The 20,985-nt window shown below is 36.5% G+C and overlaps 1 protein-coding gene across 1 annotated transcript in view; it reads right to left on the bottom strand.

Moving 5' to 3' along the window:
- Positions 1-1,047: 1,047 nt before the first annotated feature.
- Positions 1,048-20,985, bottom strand: part of LOC132272437 (uncharacterized) — a 40,881-nt gene continuing 20,943 nt past the window's right edge. The window contains exons 10-17 of the mRNA XM_059773589.1: positions 20,540-20,913; positions 18,640-18,782; positions 18,279-18,377; positions 18,016-18,174; positions 16,414-16,500; positions 14,357-14,448; positions 13,775-13,846; positions 1,048-1,588 (exon numbers count right to left, since the gene is read on the bottom strand). Coding sequence (XP_059629572.1) covers positions 1,460-1,588; positions 13,775-13,846; positions 14,357-14,448; positions 16,414-16,500; positions 18,016-18,174; positions 18,279-18,377; positions 18,640-18,782; positions 20,540-20,913 — 1,155 coding nt within the window. The 3' untranslated portion in view covers positions 1,048-1,459. The remainder of the gene's footprint in view (positions 1,589-13,774; positions 13,847-14,356; positions 14,449-16,413; positions 16,501-18,015; positions 18,175-18,278; positions 18,378-18,639; positions 18,783-20,539; positions 20,914-20,985) is intronic.

Here is a 20,985-nt window from a genome sequence, read left to right as displayed (position 1 = left end):
GTTTGGTTGTCATTTCTTTGTCGGTGTTTAGTATGGTAGTAGTAAACATTGAAAAAAATAAAAAATACATTAGATAAAAAAATGTATTATTTTTTACAATGTTGTGGATGGTGGCAAAAAGTCAAAACACCAATTTGGTGCTTTAAAGTATTTCCAAAAAAGAGGAAGGCAGTAAAACAATAATAATAATAATAAAATAAAATAAAACTCTTAAATGACTTTTAAAATTAGTCCTCATATCTTTTAATTTTGAATACTTTTTTATCAAACATTTGTAAACACGGACATGATGTGGACATGGGCAACTTTGATGAGAAAACTAGTCCTTTAAATTAAAGATACCTTGAGCATCCATAAGTAGATTTTACTATTTTAAATTTTAAACTAATTGAGTTGATGCATGTTTTTATGGATGAGATGGATAACGTTCAAAGGAGGAATTGGCGGCAGAATAATTTGTGGGTTTTTTTTCAGTGAAAATAAAATATTTTTTTTTTTCAAAATTACTGTTTACAGCAAAAAAAAAAAAAAAAAAAAAAAAAAAAAAAAAAAAAAAATTAAAAGGGATGGAAATACAATCCTATAACTTCCCCAAACTTCAGTAGAAAATAATCTTCTAATTTTATTATTTCTATTTTTTTAGCATGAAAAATAAATACGCTTGACAAACTATTTGCTTGGTTTGTGACTCAAGAACTCATGAAAAAATTTGATTTCAAAAAAACCATAAAAAACAATTCTCTAAAAACATGGTTTTTATTTTTCTCAAAAACTATCAGCCAAACAATTTTTTGTATTTTCAGTTCTCCAAACGAAACAAACAATCCCTACTTTTGCTTACTGTAAAACTTGTACGAGTAAGCTTATATATATATATATATATATATATATATATATATAGAAGATTTATATCTTCCCGTGTTTGGAACTCTGGTTCATCATTGATGAGAACCTACGGAAGTTTTCTACTTTCATCATGTTATCAGCTTCTTATTCATATTTAAAAACAAGTCACATTCACTAATCAACCAATCAATCTCTACAAACTTGTAGCAATGAACAATTTAATTTATCATATCGTCATCTTCAAGTAGGCCAAATATAACTGCCCATTGAGACAATCATGAGATGACCAGAGTGATATGCAATAATACGACACCAAACTTACAATTTCCCACAGAGAGATACGAACTCATCAGAATTACATTGATAAAATAAAATCATAATCCAAAACTTGAGAACTCAGCCATCACACTAATAACTTATATGGTCATCAAGATATAATAGGCAAAGATCAATAAATTTGAAGCCTGTTCATGTACTGTGGCTCGGGTCCTCCTTCCGGGGTTTTTTAAAAACCTGCATGATTTTAAGAGCGCAATTCTGATAAAATGAGTATTCCACTTCCAATTTACGATGATGAGACACGAAAGATAAAGCACGACATTCATATGTGTTGTCACGGGCTCTCAAATCGAACTACTACACAAGTGATGTTGTCAGAGCTCCCTCTTGCATAGGCTTCTTCTATAAGTTTTCTTGATGCTGCTTCTGCATCTGGTATATCCTGCACCATAGCCACAGCATCCTGGATGCAGAAGAGAGAGAGCTTAGCTACATAGATTCCATTAACGATAATTTATGTAGCAAATGGTTTTGCAATCAGCAAGAAAATCAAAGATTAATGTCTAATCTTCTTACTTTCCTAAGCTTACATATGAAGTACGAGTATAGCTTTATTGCTGGACACACAATCTTGAAACTTAAAACTATGTAACTTAGGAAAGTTGATCTTACAGAGGACCAATTCCAATAAAAACTATTTTCTATGAATCAAGAGCAAAATAATATCTTAAATACATGGTTCAATCTAGGGGGCTATTACCTAATACACAGTAAAAGTTCATATTACAGCATGGGAACCTAGAAAGCATGGAAACGCCTAAAAAGGCAAAGAATCCATGTCAAACACGTGTCAAACATCGACACATGCCAAACAAGCATGGGAACCTAGGAAACACAGACACACCAACAAATGTGTCTTACTTTTTTTCTCCTTTTTTTAATATTTAGATGACACAGACATGTTGTGGACATGCATCCGACACGCCATGCATACATGACCAACACACGTGTCACATTCTTGGGGATTTAAAGAAAGTTTTAGAAAGAAAATTGGGTTGAAGTGTAAATATGGGGAGTTGTTTAATAACTTTCTATACTACGGTGGTCATTACATAATTACTTAAACGTTGGAACAATTCATTTATTTAAGCTTATATTTTAGTTCAAACGTTCAAAATCTTGCACAAGTAACTTGGACTCTCATTTGTTCTCCCAACGACCAAGCTTCGCTGCTGGTGGATGGTCGCTCTCTCTCTCTCCTCTCTTTTCTTTCTTCTTCTTCCTCTTTTCTTTCTTCTTCTTCACAAACCCTAGATATTCTTTTTCTCCTTTCACAACAAAATTCTTTTTGTCTCTCTTTCCTTTTTCCTCTTGTTTCCATTAACTTTTTAGCTTCTATAGATTCTTACCATTATTTTTAACTAAGCCCTAATTCTTTTTATAACAAAACCCTAATCCTCTTTGTTTCTTTGTTTTTTCTCTTTCTTAACCCTCTTTCTATCTGTTAACGCGGGTTCGAATCTTGAGAGCAGCCACTTTGTGAAAATAAGGCCAAATTTTAGGTTTGTATCCATTTTGCCCTCCCAGCACCCTCAATTAACTACACTGGTTAGCCTCTCCAACTAAGACTTAAGCAAGACCAATTCCAGATCCGTCCACATTCTCCGTTTATAATGAACTCTGCTTCTCCATGGATCTACTATTTCTTTCTAGTAATGTCCTCTTGTGTATGTAGACTTTGTTGTTCAAATCCTTTAACCTTCAACAACCGATTGATCCACTCAAAATGCTAGATGTATGATGGAGGATGAAAATACACGAAATCTAGTAATCAAAGGATCACTGGAATGCACAGGTACTATAAATGAAACGCTTCTATGGCAGTAGTAAGCCCTAGAACTTGAGCTAGTCTCATCTCTTCTTTCTTGAACAATACGTACCTTTTTATATAGAAATAGTCAAAGAAAATAGGCTTTTAGACTAGTTTAATTCAAAAAAGAAATTCAGACACGAGCTGTTCAGTCAACCAAACCAATTGTCAATTGATCAACAGAAGATCATTAGGCTTTGATGGTTCCCTTGATTGATCGAAGTCTGTTGTCCTGGTTTGTTTTGGATTTCAGTTTTGTTTCCAAAACACTTTTAATGCATATTAAATAAGGATTTTGAAATTTTACATATGCAAATCATGCAGCCCTAATTACTATATGTGAAACCCAAATTGGTGAGTGTCCCAAATCAAGTTATAAATTAATTCTTCTTTGTACTTGTGAAAATTCTGATCTGCCCTTCGACAAAGTACCATAACTAATTTAACCAAATAGACGCTTTAAAATGAACAAAAATACAGACTCCAAGTTTGGATACAAATTTGTCAACCTAAGTCGTATATCCTAACATGACATTTTTTTTCCAAAACATCTGTGTATGTGTGTGTGATGGCATTCTTTAGATTGGTAACTAAAAACTACTTATCAAAAAAAAAGATTGGTAACTAAAAACTAATTAAAAGACGTATGATTTGTAAGAAACAAAGAAAAAGATCTACAAATAACAAACTGTAAAGCACAGAAACTACTAAATACTTCCAAATATACCAAAGGGCCTCAAGCCCAATGGTACAACCTCCCCATCCTCTTTGAGGATGGTAGAGGTTCGAGTACCATGGTGGGCAAAGTGTGAGTACTCGCCTAATAAATAAATAAATAATAAAAACCACTAGACATACCAAAATATAAAAACATGAGACCGAGATATCTGGCTTAGAAGTTCATGATCCTGACTGGACATCTTAAACTTCGAGAGATCATGTTAAAACCATAGAAACTGTCCAAGTTCCAAATTGTAACACAAGAAAGTGTCAAATTGTAATGTAAAGATGCATCCAGTGATCTCTAGTCAATTTATACATTTTAAGATCACCATTAAAAAAAGTGCCGGAGACATTTAATCTACTAGTTTCCTCCACCACATTAAGGAGATTGGATTATATTACAAGTACCGCCTGCATCTTTTGAATCATGAAGATTACACAAGGAAATTCCACTAAGGTATGCCTTGGCCAATGATAAAATCATGAAAAAATAACTGAGAAAGGAGAACCAATTTAAAATATGCAATCAAGATTCAAGTTTGGGAATCTGTATGAATTGCAAACAGTAGGGCCATTGTTTGTCACTAAACGCATAAAGGACTATACCAAAAGAAAAGAATCAATAGTAGTTGAAACATCTTTCTCCCTTACAAGTAAAAGAGGAATATTGGGGTGTGGGTGTGTTGGGGTTTGTGTTTTTTGGGGGGGGGGGAAGAAGAATCCATGTGGCGAGCTATGTGGGCGAGTGCAAGGCACTAGCAGGCTACCACATTGGGCGAGCTACATGAGATGGCCCAAGTTTTTCAACCTGGTGCGTCAATGATGAACCGATAACGGACCCGAAATGCGGAAGCAAAAGACAAACAACGGTCTCTAGAGATACAACATGACTCTAAGACACCATTGTGACCCTCAACGAGGTCATGGGACCCAAATGAATCAAATGCGGAAACAACATTTCAAAAACGGACAAGAATGCACCTAGGGGCAAAATCGTCATTTCTAGCTTAAAAGTGGGTGCCACCGAGCAAACCATTGAAAAGACAACGAAAAATTAATGAATTTAGACTCAAGAATCACTTGATTCGGAATCCAGATGAAGAAGATATGGCTAACGGAAGAAGAAGGGGCAAAACGGTCAAAAAGTGCCAACCCAAGAACATCTAACCAGTTAGATATCCTATCTAACCGGTTAGAAAGCCAAAAACAGTGACAAAAACGCTGCCCACACTCATCTAACCGGTTACGAAACCCCTCGTAACCGTTTAGATGTGAAGGGGCAGTAAGGGTGCGACCCAAAAACCTGGCAGCAGGGGTTTTTCGGGAAAAAAATGGAAATTTGAGGGCCTAGATGACATTTTCTGAAAAAACACAAAGAAAAAACCCCCCTCAAAATCGAGTTTTCTACGTGAATCACGAGAAAAATCGAAAAATACGCAATGTGAAATGCCCAAAATGCCCTCCCAAGAAAACTAGTCCAGAGGGTCCAAAAAGCTGCTAAATTTAAAAACTGAGAGCTGAACTTCGGATGCGATTTCCGATGCCAAGATGGCATTTTCTGGAAAAACACGAAAAAGAAACCCCTCCTAAAATCATATTTTCTAATCAACCATGTGAAGAACGGAATTTATTTTCCAAAGAAAATTCCCAAAATACCCTTAGGTCAGAATATGCAACAAAAGTGAAAAATGAGTCCGTAGGAGGCTCATTTCACCAAAGAAGAATCCTTGCCCGGAAACAACCATGCACGCAAACGTAACTTACCTAGTAAAACGTGCTACAATGGTCTATGGCCCAAAAATATGGCCGATACAAAATATGACCCCCCAACGGCCAAAATGCCAAAAACGAAGTTTGGAACGAAAACTTGGAATTTAAAATCAGGAAATGGTTTCAAAATACCATTTGGCCCTTGGCCACACTTCATACATGATTAATGAGACCCTATAGAAGAATCAAAATAGAATTCCCACACCCAACGCAAACATGGTGAAGCAAAAACTCAATATTTTTCAATACTTTCTTAATATTCCATGAAGTCAAAATTTACATAGGATACAAATTACATGTCATTAGCCTCCGGCCTCATCTCATACATGTCAAATACATTATAAAGAGTGAACTCATGTACACATTATATATAAGGAATCAAATGTACACATTACGTATAAGGAATCAAATGTACACATGTTGACATATAAGACTATAATTGGCATTCCAAGCCAACCTTCACAAAAATGGAAGTCTCCAAGTCCACAAACCATCCAAGCATAATGAAGACCTCAACTTTGATTCTTGTACCTGAAACATGCCCCAGTATCGTAGGGATGAGTAACATAAAGCTACTCGTAGGAAATGAGCATGCATCGACCTACGTTTTATAAGTTTGCATGATTTAATCATTGTGGTTCATTCCACCTAACGTCTATGTCAAAGGTGAGACTCAAGAAGCATCCTAGCTACCTAAGATCATTTCTAGCATCAATCACCTCATTCATGCAATTTTAGCAACATAGGTTCATACTTACACAAAGCAACAACATAGAAGCATGCTTACATAAAGCAACAACATATAGATTCTCAAGGTTATCAACTTGAAGTCTAAAATGCAACATCAACTAAATATAACAATTTAGCATAATTAGAATATCTAATACCACACATCAAGACATAGATTCTCTAGGTTACCAACTAGAAATCTAAAAGTGTAAAATCAACTAAATATATCAATTTAGTATAGATGTACTTAACAACATCAAAATCGCCAATAGCCAAAACCACAAGTCAACAAGGTAAACATGATTGTCAACTTGGAATTGAATGCGAAAACAAAAAAGTGGAAGACTTGGACATCACGCTCGGAATTCTGCCGAGACCTCAATGGTTATTCCGGGCACTAACCCGTAGGGAAGACCACCCTAAGTGCGCACTATCTCAATGACTTAGAGGACTCACGTCCCCGTACTAGAGCCAAACCCTAGCCATCTTAACTCAACAATGTTCCAAGATTCCAAAATAAGCCAAATAAGTTCATAACTTATACATATTACTATTACATAGTAACAAGTTAACAATATAACTCTCAATTGTGCATAATAAGCATTTTATATCCATAATGCTACGAAATCACAAGCCAACAATATATTCATATTAGAAACATACTCTCATGAATATAAATTTTATAACAATGCCCTTCAATGCATATAACACAATCAAGTGAATACTTCACAAGTCTACATCCATGCTCTTAAAATAGAAACAACTTCTAAAACATGATTAGATCCATGGATATACAAGATATAATTTAATTACATCAAAATAATTAAAATCTCTAGATTTCAAATCATTTCCAATTAGCCCCAATTTAATATATGTTAATAGACATATCATGGTCATTACATATATTCACACATAAGCTTAATTAGGCCCATGAAACCACCAAAATAGATGTTAATTAATTCCCTTAATTAAAGTTTCTAGATTTCCAAACTCAACCAAATGCTCTCAAATTAAAGTATGTTAACAAACATGCCAAAACTTAATTTAGAAGCATAATACAACTCAATTCCATGCAAGGTATGGCCATGAACTTAAATCTTTCACAAAAGATAAATATTAATTAAAAAGAGCAATTCTTATTTAATTAATCACAAATTAATATATGTTAACCAACATATTAAAACAAGAGTTTCTACCATACCACAATTCAAATCAAAGTTATAAATCATCATGAATTTTAAATCTTATACAAAGAAATAAAAATTACTAACTTTCTAAATTTGATACAAGGCACATATATAAGTTGTATAATCATGGCAAATGCACAATACAACACACAAGAAATCCTAAAACATTCCCTACCTCCATTTGAGATGAAATCTCAAATCCCCACCAAAATAAATCAGCTCCGAATCCGACGAAACTCCTAGGTTTTGTCGGGGACAACACCACGAACATGAATCCCAAGGAAGCCCCATCAAAAACACAACTTGACTTCAAACCCGAACTCAAGAAATGGCCAAAACGAGATTCCAATCAGTTGGAATCGAAGGCCTCGCTGAGGGGAACAATAAACACAAAGGCATCACCACTTTTTAATGAAGGGAAGAAGTCCAAAAGAGGAGAGAGAAAATGGCAGCCATGGATGGAGCTTGGACCGGCCATGAGGGAGGAGAGAGAGAAAAATCTGATTTTTCTTTCTAAGACCTCCTATTTATAGAAAAACTCAAAAAGTGCCCCGAACGGGCCCCGCTGGGGTCCGGAAAAGTGAAATTCGCACAGACGCGCTCAAATAGCAAAAATCCGTGAACGAAAAAGATTCAAAATGAGATAATATGAACAACGGAAGAAACGGCGTCGAAAACCGAGTCCCTAGCAGAGAGTTATACCCAAAACAAGTTTGGCGCAAACCGGGGCCAGAAACCCTGAAACTGGAAAACATCGTCCAGGAGGAAATTCTAAGAGTCTATGGCTCGACGAAATGTGAAAATGAATCCCATACGAGGATCCAGGCTCAAAACAAGGCACTGAGCAATAACTTTCATTAATTGCACAATGGCCCCTCCAAAAAGTGAAAACTGCGAAACTGCCCCAGAATGAAAATATCTTCTAAAAGATATTTTCTTAGATACCCCTGAAATAAAATATCTTCAAAAGATATTTATGAAAAACACCCCAAGAAGAGAAAAAGTTTCCAAAGAACTTTGCATTTATGCCCCTACGGGCACCGGGAGCAACCAGAGTACTTTCTCACGAAAGTAAAGATACGTATCTCATAGAAATCATTGAGAATGAAGATACGCGAAGTCAGAAACCAACTCCGAACACAAGAAGTGTGGTTACGCAAACAAAATGACAAACAAGGAAAAGACAAAATAGGGAAAAAGACAAAATAGGGAAAAGACAAAAAGTGCATAGTGTCGAAAAACGAAAAGTGCGGAACTGACTCGGTCCTCAAAGGAAGTTGTCAATCCACAGAAAAGAGTCTCGAAAATCACTCCAGAGCACACGAGACGACACTAATCGACAAGAAACCAACTCAGAAGGGAAAAGACAACGGAAAAAATTTATGCGAAAAATCCAGGTCATTACACTACACGTGCACAATCCCACATCGCATGGCTGTGGAAAGAGGAAGTGCTATATATGTAGGAATTGTACACTCAAGTTGGTATGAGACCTTTTGGGGGTAAAACTCAAGAATAAAACCGTGCGGGCTCGGCCCCAAAGTGGACAATATCATATCATATAGTGGAGTAAGTCGTTGCAAATGGTATCAGAGCTTGACCCAGCCGAAAGTGTGGCCAACAAGGACGTTGGGGCCCCGCGCCAGGGGGGGAGGGAAGGTGATTGTGGTGACCTATGTGGGTGAGTGCAAGGCACTGGCAGGCTACTACACTGGGTAAACTACAGGTGCACATCGCCTAGGTGTGGAAAGGGGAAGTGATATATAGGTAGGAATTGTACGTTCCAATTGGTATGAGACCTTTTGGGTAAAATCTAAGAAAAAAACCATGTGAGCTCAAGTCCAAAGCGAACAATATCATACCATGTAGTGGAGTGGGTCGTTACAATCTAAACCGTCCCCAACATCTGTATCTTCTTTCTAATAGAACTAGCCTCTATTGTCAGAAAAAATAAAAACTCTTTAGAATCAAATTTCTATTCATATATCCCAAAATTTTGACCATAAATAACATTGACCCTTGTATGGAAAGGGCTGACGCATAATAGTTGTTTACTGTTGAAGCTAATTCATGTCGCAACCCGAAACCTGCAAGGGAGGGTAAAAGATTATCGGAGAGGCACCGGTGTGGAACCAGCCTAAAGGTCTTCGATCGTCAAACTAGAGCTGAATAGGAGAAAGAAAGAAAGAGAGGAGATTACTTTTTTAGGAATTTTTTTTTTTTTTTTTGTGTAAATTTTGGTTTAACCGATCTCACCGTTTTATAGGGATTAGTAGCAGCGTTCAAGTACGAAGCTTATTCTCTTTTACTTTTTGAACAAGAATAGGAGACAACACATCGTCATCTTATTTATGAGTCACAATCCGCTCAACTTCTATGCTGTGTCGTTCGAACTTCCAGTTGTGATTAGAAGTCCCACATCAGTTGCCCCCCATTCCTTGGCGCGCTTGTCTAGCACAGGGAATGCTTAGTCGCTTCCAACTCTCGATTTCTTTATGAAAGATAAATTAGCAAAATAATATCGCCTTTCACTTTATTCTTTACTCTTTATTCATAGATGTATATATATATATATACACACACATGCATGGACATGTTCACCAATAGGACAATTTATTGTCGTATATGTATAGATATATAAATACATATTTTTGTTTCTTTGCTTTTTTTATTGAAATAATGCCCACCCACATGGGTGGACACTTTAATCATGCAACTACATAAGTGCCCAGCACTTAGGTAGAACCCATTGGTTGGGCGTTTGTGCCCAAACATCCTTACAACATACTCCCTTTGTTTTTTTGGTAAAAATAATATTCACCCACATGGGTGAACTTTTGAGCTGAGTACTATCTAAGTGACCAGCACTTAGGCAGAACCTTTAGGTTGGGCATTTATGCCCAACCATCACTACCAATTTTTTTCTTACCTTTGTAATATGCCTGGCATTGGTGCCAGGCATCACATGCAAGTTGTACCGGTTGTTTGTACATATTAGTTGGGCGTTCTGCCCAACCAATTATGTCCTTTATTTTGATACCGCTCACCTCCAACGGCACGATTTAAACGGTAATTTTTAGGCCTATTTAAGGCCATCTATTGTGCAGCATCCTCACACCTTTCAATTGGGTAGCAATTTTTATTATCCTTTCATCACATATGGCTGCTCCGGCCTCCTCTTCCAACCAAGAGGTTGTCGATCCAAATGATGATTGTCTGGTAGGGGTGGAAAGTATTCAATCTAAAGTAAACAAGTTCCAGTTGATCCACTTGAATGCCAAAAATTGTTTGACACCAACAGTCCAACTGCAATGCGCCGAGGATACAGAGAGGGCAGATTACACCCCCCTAAGGCGTACGAAGCGTGCTTTTATGAGATGATGCTTGAGTCGGGATTACGACTTCCACTTCCTAGCTTGGTAAGAGAGGTGTTTTATCTTCTCAAGATTTCTCCCTCGCAACTCGCTCCCAATGGCTGGAGCGCGTTAATAGGGAGCATGATGCTTTGGCATCTCTGTGGCAATGACACAATGACTCTTGCGGACTTTTTCTATTTTTTCCGCCCTTCAAAGATTTCCGGCGACTGGGTTACCTTTTGTAGTATTAAGCAGTGCAATCGATACATTCCGCCTGAATTGCCTAACCACAAGGGTTGGAAAAATAAGTACTTCTATGTTTATGGTAGTGGCAGGGAATTTCATTCTAACGCAACCGCTGAAGATAAGAGTATTGCAGTGCCTCAGACTCGGGCGACGTCTCCTCTCTGTCTGGTAAGTCCTGCTTTTTTCCGATCGTACTTTACTCGTTCTACTTTTTACTTTTAGCTAATTAGTTCTTTGCTCAGCAGACACTCAGACTGACTGGCTCCTTACCCCTAAGGAAGAGGAGAGAGTGCAGAAGATTGTACTGTATTCATGCTCGGTGGGGGCTTGGTCATCTTTAGTAAATTCGAGAACCGTGTTGTTGTTCGCAATAAGCCCTGAAGGAAGTGGCGGGACTCCTCAATGTTCCCCCTCTGGTAACACACTCTAACGCCCCCTCTGTGTAGCGTTAATTGCTCCCTGCATCTTACTCTTTGCTCTCTTTTCATTTTCCGCAGGGACGCTAGGTTCCCCGTCCAGAGACGTCATTTCTCACGTTCGTGGCAAGGTGAAGAAACGTAAGTCAAAACACTCGTGAGCAGACAACATCGGGGATTACTTTTCCGGCTATGCAAGAGATGCCCTTTGTCCCTCAGTATTCTAGCCCTCCAATGACGAGGAACTCCTCTTCGTTTGGTGCCTGTCTGCACCCCGCATCCTTCAGTCCTTATGCTGGGAATCCATCCAGTGCTTCACCACAAATCCGTAGGCTTTGCGGAGTTTGCTGGATCAAGTATGGCATGTGGGCAGAGTAGCCATAGTCCTCAAGGTTTTTGCCCCCCTACTCAGGCGACTGAGTCAAACAACAATAGTCCTTATCTTCCTGGGCCTCAAAGTTGCTCAATGTTGTCGAATATGAATTTTGCTGCCAATCGGATGTGGGAATTCGTGTAAGAAGATGACGTGAATGGGTTAAGCGCTCTTTCTACGGAGCAAGTTGCTGATGCAATGTCGTTTGAAATGGCAAAGGTTAGTACTACCAATCCATTGTGTATTTTACTGTAACATTTTTCCTCGACAAATTAATGTGTCATTTTTATGATTTGTAATGTTCGACCATGATGATGAACTTGTCGCGCCGAGCAAAGTCAGCTGAAGACAAGCTTCGAGACGAAGAGGCCCTGCATAAAGGCGAATTTTCATTTTGGCAGGACTCCCTCAAAGAAGAAATATCTCCGAGGAAAAGCGTTGAGGCGACCATACTGCAAGAGCGTATCAACGCCGAGGCCACAGAAGCGGCGTATGGCGTATCTAAGGTGGAGTGGGAATCTCAGATGGCGAGACTAAGAGAGGAAGCTTCCAACAAACAGATCATTGCCAAGTCAGAGGCTGTTGATGAATTCAAGTTGTCGAGCGGGTACAAAGAGTATGGGATTGAATACTTTTGCTGGGGGTTTAAGAATTTTCGAGATCAAGCGAGCGAGCGATATGAGGACAGGGCCTTTGATGACTTTGAGGCAGACATTAGCGTTATCACTGAGAGTGAGGAAGGGGGAAACATGGGCTAGGCCTTCTTGTAGTACACTCTGCATTTTGCACTAGCTTATATTTCCTGTTGTTTCTTCTTTGAATAAAAACCAAGCCTATTGTAAAATCAGTAATTTGCTTTAATGTATTTCTCTTCCGCATTATCATGCGTGTACCATTGTTAGCCTCAAGTCATGCATGCATTATAATACAACCTCCACTCAGCTTGGCCCCTATAGTACAGAGCACTCTAATGCCAATATAATATAGCAACTTCAGCCTGGATCAGAGTGTTTCTAGGAGTTAGCACAAAAGAAAATTCCACAATCCAAGTTTCAAGTTCCCATCAGATATCATCTAAGACATAATGTTCCATGCCACTGTGACTACGGCCAATAGCACCAACTACCAGTTATGTCTACAACCAACAATTGCACGTACGGTTCTAATAGTCCTGGAACAAACTTCTTTTTTGGAAGCCCTGGTTTGTAAGATATAGAAAAGGAGAATTTATTTATTTATTTATTTATTTATTTATTATTATTGTTATTATTTTGTGTCAGTAAGCTACACACATGCATCCATATCACCCCATTGGGCACTCGAACCCTCAACCTTGCATTTGGCAAGAAGGATGAGATATTACTAGGACTCAACCCTTGGTTAGAGAACAGGGTCTTCCTTATTTGGAGAACTTAAAATGATCAAGTTGAATTTCTTATTGGAGTACCATTATGCGAAGGGAACTGAAGAAAACTAATACAACTCCGACAAAGACTTCTACTCTAAATGATTTATAGGACAAAATAAGAACTTCCTCAATTCTAGTTCTTATTTTGTCAATTATATTGATAATAAATTTTACGATAATTAAAATTAGATCTTACTAAATACTAACATATTCTATGATGTTCATCATACTAATTTCTTTAATACAAAAACTAAACCTAATCATGTTGCAAAGTGATAGTTAGGATTAGTCTTCGAGAATTATAAAATTAGTAAATTCTAACATATGATTACTCAAAGATACTAACTTTAAAAGCTATCTTTGGTCGATGACATAAATCTTTAGCTTACTTAATTACCAGGGTTACATGAATAAAATATCATATGCATTTGGTATTAGTCACTACATAAAGGAACAAGAGACACATTACAATAGAAAAATAAATAAGAGAGAGATACAAAATAGAAGATGTAACTAAATTTTCTGAAAATTAAAGCTCCCAAAATTGGGACTCTTAGAATCAGACAAGTACCTTATTTGATAGAACATTCCAAAGTCCATCACTTGCAATGATTAAAAAGTCTACACCATCAATTTCTTCTTCCTAAGAATTGACAAGGGAATAACATGATCAATAAGACTTATCAAAAAAAAAAAACACATGATCAATAAGAGCTAAATGATAAAATAATAATAATAATAAATAAATAAGGTTAAGCTCTTGTAAAAGTTCTCCAACTGCTTCATCATAAATATGACTCAAGATAAGCAAAAGGAAAGAAAATATCAGGCTCTCAACTATCAAACAACTACATACAGATCTGAGTTATATATATACCTAATAAATTAATAATCAGTGATTGATAACTCTATGGACTAGGAAAAACAGACCACAATTCTGAAGGCCAACTGATATGGGAACGCACATCTTTCAAATCAGGCACGAGTTTCGAAAAAAAATCTCATCTCAGTCCGCATTCTTTTTTAACCTTTTTCTACTTTATGGCCTTGAATATTTTATCAAATAGATCATCACATGTAATGTCACTTTTTTGTCTTTGGACATGTTCAAACAACTATCTTTTCGATTCAAAAAGCTTTCAGACTCAAGTACCTGAATTTCTGGATCAGCTACGACAAATGGCTTAAGTAGTTTGTCTCCAAATGCACGAGAAACAGCAAGAACACCGCCAACTCGCCATGTCCCTAAAGAAGTTCAGCATAATGTTGAGGTTGTTATAGTACAAGTTCTTGAATAAGCACTACACTACACTAGTATCAATTAGCTAGGGAGAAGATTCATAACAGTGACGCACGTCTGTGTCTTTTATACAACCCTAGTTAGACAAAAGGATTACCAACAGTTAAAAATTTGTATCTTTCAGCAACATATCAAATTGTAGTAGTCCTTCCCTTCTTCTCATACTAGATACCAACACCAAGAAAAAGTCCAATGCAGTAAAAAAATCTCAAAGCCACATCAGCAAACAATGAACATAAAAATAGACACAATTACAAAAGAAGATATCCGAAAAACCATTTTGTGTTTTCTATCTATAGAATTGAATCATATACACAACTATTGGATCTAAAAAAGTCATTTTAAATGAATGAATGTTACAGTTAAATTACAACTTAACAATAATACAGAGGATATTGCTTAGGTAATTGATGTAACCCTATCCAAGTAACATGGTTTAATTGTACTCGTTTTAGGGAATTTTCTGGTTATGTATATTGATTGCATGGTTTAGAGAATTGACTTAGTTGTACTAAGCAATTGGGATTTAATGTTTATATTCAATTTTAATAGAATCATGATCTTGTCTTAGAATTGATTTTGTTTTAATTGAAGTTAAATTACTTTTATTTTCTGTGATTACGAAAGTGATGATCATGCAATGGTTTTCATTGAGTATATAAACAAGTACTTTGATAATCCATACTTACGGAAGATAAGTTGTGCTACACCCTAGTTTAGAGTAGTTAGGTAGATAATTTGTGCCAACCCAATTTGAGTTATATACTTGATGCTTGATTATATAATTATCTTCTTAATTAAATCATGGTGAGCAAGTATACATAAAGTAAATTTCCCCGAATTGAATATAGTTGACCATTGTTACGAGCTTAGTGGTGAAGTCAATTCCCTATGTCCCTCTTTGATAACTCTCATCTTTAACTTAGTTTATTTTCAGTTTCTATTGTTCCATTGCAATTAGAAGTAAGAAAACAACAAATCAAATCAAGTCAGAAATATACTTATACTTAATGATTTACCAACACGGTCCTTGAGGTTCGACACCCTCAATATAGCCCTATCCTACTGGGATTCGTTCTATTGCAAGTGGTCTTTTATTATTGACACGTCAATTACTCTCTCAAAAGTTTATTCAGTATTAATGTATTTAGCACCCTTTTATCATGTTGGGTCATTGAAATTCTCCATCCTTTGCACCTTTTTGTTGGGATCTAGGAAGAAAATTTTAAATCCTTGGATGAGCTTGTAGAGTTTTTGGATTTGTTGAGGGTTTAGAAGCCCTATTTGGCCTTGTGCTGTTTTTTGAGGGACGCGTGCCCCTTTTGAATGCTTTTATTGAATTTTACTCATCAAAAAAAAAAAAAGTTGTAATGTATTTAGCAGTCAAACTGCCATGTAATGTTCATTTTCCTCATTCTTTTTTATGTTGCCCATACACTTGTTGCTAATATTTCTGCATTCATGTAGCAAACATACTTGTAATATAAAGATGCAAACATGCATGTGTGCTTGACGATAAGTGGTGCAACGGTTTTTAGCTTCCATAGGTAGCTTCTTATCACTGTCGTGATCAGACATTCCTTTGAAAAGTAAGATGCTGGTCTGTTTAGCACTTCCTAGTGGATCATTTATTATTGAAAAAAGGATACCATCTATGATGATCAAGCAAAAGTGGTTGAGGAAGATTTTAAACCTCCAGCATGGATTAAAATTTTGTTAGAATGACGTTGGAGTCAACTTTTTCCAGGAAGTTTGAAGTTAAAATCCAATTTGATATGGACAAGGTTTGAGAGTTCATCATCTAAATTTTGTCAATTTGGAAGTTGAGGAAAGCAATTGAGTCAACAAATGTCATGAATCTCATAGAAGTTCAGAAGAAGAAAAACAAATAGTTTTCAGACATTATTTACCTGCCCATATGATGAAACCTCCAGCCTTTTCAATCCTTTGGCGTTCATCAGATCTATCAGGTTTGTGATCAATAGACAAAGGCACAGCTGCATAAATCACAATGATATTTAACATGCGAATCAAAAGGTAGGTTAAATATGTTCATATGCATTTTTCATACATATTCAACGAACCAAAACCTGCAGTTTTCATGCTTATTTAATAAATACGAACCCGCAGAAACCTGCTTAGTAGGTTTGGTCTAGCAATATGTTTTCATTACCCCACTCCACTATGTGCCACAAAAGAGCACTAATTAAAAAAAAAAAAAAAAAAAAAATTAAAATTGCAAGAGCAAGCAGGATCGAAGGGGCTCAATCCAAATTTGACATAAAGCACCACAATTCATTAATGAAGACACTTCAAGAGGTAGTGAATAGACTCGGAAGTGCTGTTTGGTTGCTGCGATAGTTGCATACTCAAACCTTAGACTGATTACAAGTGATAAGATCACAAAAAACAGAGAAAAATGCAACAAGATTCATGACAATACAAGCGTTTGATAGACCCAAGCATGTAAAGGGAACATTTTATAGAAGAACCTTACAGAGTATTGCAGCAGTGGTTACAACTTACAAAAAAAACCTGCAACCCTAGGCTTAGACCTTTTATAAAACTAAAATAAAGAAAATAAAGAATATGCAAGAAGTAACAGTAAAAAAAAAAGCCACTGATCCAGGCAAACTAGTAGTTCAAGCTAGGCAAATTAGGGGGCTTGCTTGGTTTAGTGAGTCTAGTTACAATCTTACAAACTTGAACTCAATTCGACTTTGACAATAAAGAAATGGAAAGGCATGGATGAGACGAAACTACTAATAGAATAAGATAAATTTGACAAGACCAAAAGGAATATAGAACTCAATTTTCTGTTTTTGTGAGTGCGCAAGTGTAGTGAAAGAACAGAGAATAATTTATTATTTTATGATTTACAATACAATCGGTTTGCGATGCATCTTTAACTAATTCTCTGGCATATTTCCCATCTTTATTTACGCTTCTCTGGAATATACCACTTCATATGCAAGAATAATGACAAGGGTATTTTCTACTGACATTAAAATGAGCAACATGCACGCAAAGGTTCCAATGCTTGTGTAATCAACACATATAGACACTTAAAACACAGCGAGATGATAAAGACAACAAATGGGAAAATAATTACCCAAAGGAAACCATGTAAAGGAAAAATGCTTTCGAAGACAATGAAATAACAAAAATGGTAAATTCAAATTTCAGAAGCCTGACTTGGATAAAGGAGGATAAACATATTCAGATATGAATGATAGGACTGAAAATGTTTCATTATTTTCTCTCACTTCACCCAGTGGTGGTCCCACCCACACAAGGTGCTGGACGGGAAGATGAGAGACAGCCCTAACCTTTGGGCATTCTTTTGCACAAAGTGGCTGCTCTCAAACTCAATTCTGTTTCCTGCACATTACTCTGTGTGTATGCGTGTGTTGTCTCCTGTTTGGACAAAGTATTGACAATGTCTAGCTCAAATGATTCTACAAATTTGTATTCTGTAACAACGGCTTATCACCATTGATAAAGCATCTAACCTGAACCAGCTCTACAAGCAACTACTCTGGAATCTCCGACATTTGCGACAAGCAGCCGATCCCCTAGCAGAACGGCAGTTGATGCAGTTGAACCAGCGTCTTTTTGCTGGCCTTTTTCTTCATTAAGATAATCGACATCTGTCTGTTTAAATGCTTCAACTGCACTTGAGAAATGTTTTCAATTATATAATACACAAGGTAGAAGAGGAGTTTAAAATCAGGCATTGGATAGTCATAGGCTCATAGCTCTGCTAATTTCATACCAATAGCAGACTTTGTGTCTTTAATAAAATCCGGATGGCTACTTAAATTCTTGAAAAGGTTGTTCTTAAGGTATTCTGCAGCCCTGGAACCACCATGACCTAGTCGGAGCACAATATACAAGAAAGTCCAAAAGATCAATGTTGGTAAGCAAGAACTGAGCATTTGAACTTTGCCAACTCTTTTTACATAGATTGGTTCCTACTCCTAAATATTGTAAGATAATAGTAAGACATTGCATAAGAACTACAAAGTATTAAGCAAGAATAAAACATCATCAATGGTACTATTTGCGCCAGACAAACAAACAAACAGTTTATAAAGATCCCGATGAGGTTAGGCAATTATAAATGTGAGACATACCATCAAACACACCAAAGAAAGCAACCATCTGACCATCAACTTCTGATATCCTTGTCTCATAGAAATCCTCCATTGAAGCCCTTTTACCCTTGAAACTGGAATATCCATAGCTGAACCTCGCATTGCCGTTTCCAGTAAGAAAGCTATCAAGAAAAGGAATCATTTAGTTTCCCTTATACTTCTACAATTAAAATTTTCGGGGGGTTAAATGAAGTCTATTGAATCACTGCCTTTTTCATTTGCAATCGGGGCCACAGGATCAACTAGAGTTCGAAAAATCAGACCAAGTTCACTAATTCTAAACAGGTCCATTTTGGCTCAAGAGCATATCTAACCTGCTCTAAACCTAGGATTTGAAATTTTATTTGCTAATAAGAAGAGAAAAGAACGAAGAAAGAAATCTTTTTTATTAAAAAAAATCATCTATTTTGCCCACAAAAGAAGAAAAAAACATCATCTGCATAGATTTGTAGAGGAAGTGTAGAATGGAAGTTGATAATTGAGATACCAAAGAATCAGTTCACAAAGTGATCATACAATTTCTTTTTTCTTTGTTTTTCTTACTACATTCTCTACCACAACAAACAGAGGAAATATTTGAGATTTCCCTTCTCTTCCTTCCAAACGTGTTCATTACTCTTCATTTGATTAAGGGGAAGAAAAGAGACAGCGAACATTTTAAACATCTTCCTTAATCACAATTGAATTTTTCTTTGGGGAGGGGGAAGAGATATAGAGTTATAAGGAGACAAATGTCCCCAAACCATCACCTAGAGCGAGTTGATGTTGAGTAATCCAAAGGAAAGGAGACTTCCATCACAAAATACAAACATTCTAGAAAAAGGCCTAAGCAAGCCCCGTCCTTTTCTTCCCACTCTATTTGAGTCCCGCACTTTTCCTTCCATTCTTTTCCTGTGACTCTTCTCCATAATAAAATTGATAAAAAATAAAAATAAAATAAGCCATCACCCTCCAATTATTCAGTTCTTCTTACCTTTTCTCAATATCCTTCTTCAGTAACTAAACAAATATGATCTATTTCTCTTCCATTAGTGAATCAGATAGAGAGTTACAGATACTACATGAGGTGTGTTTTAGCTTATTATATGTATTTTTAACCTTCTGACGTAATTTAACTTTCCTCATAAGTCATTTCTAATGATTAAAGAGGGAGCATAAAGCAACTTTGTTGTAATTTAAGGATTATGTTTTGCTTCATGGTAAAACAATGCAAATGTCCTTGCCTTCCAATTGTTAGACCAATTTATACGGCAACACATACATGAACTCTTTTGATACAACAGTTACTGACAACCATCCCAACATTGTATCACCTCTCAGACATTACCACCGTCTCCAAATCCATAATATCTCCCCTCTAATTAGACAATCATTTCCCAAAGAATTCAATACCTCAACCCGAAACACAAAAAATTCAATGACCAGAAAAATAAATAAAGTCAAAATCAGATGAATTTGAGTACTCAAAAGGGTGAACACAATTCTACATATGAACAAGTTCATAGTTAAAACCGAAACAGAGCTACACAAGTAACACAACAATTATTTATTTATTTATTGTTTTTTGGTAAATGCACACCGCAATTAAAAAGTCTATTACAAGTTAAGACACAACAGAACAGACAAATTAATAGACCACCCAACAACAATTAAGAGTACATGTAAAGCAATTCTCAAAAATTGATCAAACAAATGTTAAGACACAGTTGAAAAGACAATTAAGAGACCACCCAACAATAGTTAAGAGCAATAACTCATGAAAAAGAAATTAATAACACTAACAATAACAATAATTAGCAATCAGTTATTAATTATCTATGAAAATGAATTTTTAAACTAAGAAATAGAAGAGAGTGAACATAAAGGATGGAAATTGAACCTGATACCACCACCGCTGAAGAGCGCATTGGGATCTCTGGATGGAATCATGATATTTGGTTGTACTTTTGGTTGAAGTGGCGACGGCGATGACTTTGATGGCTCCGCCGCAGGAGGTGGTGGGTCCACCTCGACATCCCCGGCAGGAGTAGCGGGTGGGGCACCGGGCGGGAGGGAAGAGCTCGTCGTCAGATCGGTGGCAGAGGTGGAGGAGAAAGAATCCTCAATGTTCATGCTCGCCGCATTCAACTTTTTGTATTTTGTATTTTGTATATGTGTGTGTTGTGTGTGTATAATTATATATTGTATAGGCGTTCGTGTATTATCTACATTTAAATTGCCTCTGTCATAATTTAAAATGACAACATTGCCCCTCTTGTTGTACCCAATTTGCGCAATAGTGTATTATCTACATTTAAATTGCCTGACAACATTGCCCCTCGTGTT

The sequence above is a fragment of the Cornus florida genome, unplaced genomic scaffold (assembly GCF_030987335.1).
Source record: "Cornus florida cultivar Cherokee Brave unplaced genomic scaffold, ASM3098733v1 CherokeeBrave_3.0.0_Hap2_Chr09, whole genome shotgun sequence".
NCBI lineage: Eukaryota > Viridiplantae > Streptophyta > Magnoliopsida > Cornales > Cornaceae > Cornus > Cornus florida.
The sequence above is the reverse complement of the archived record's forward strand: the minus strand, read 5'-3'. Positions and strand labels throughout refer to the sequence as shown.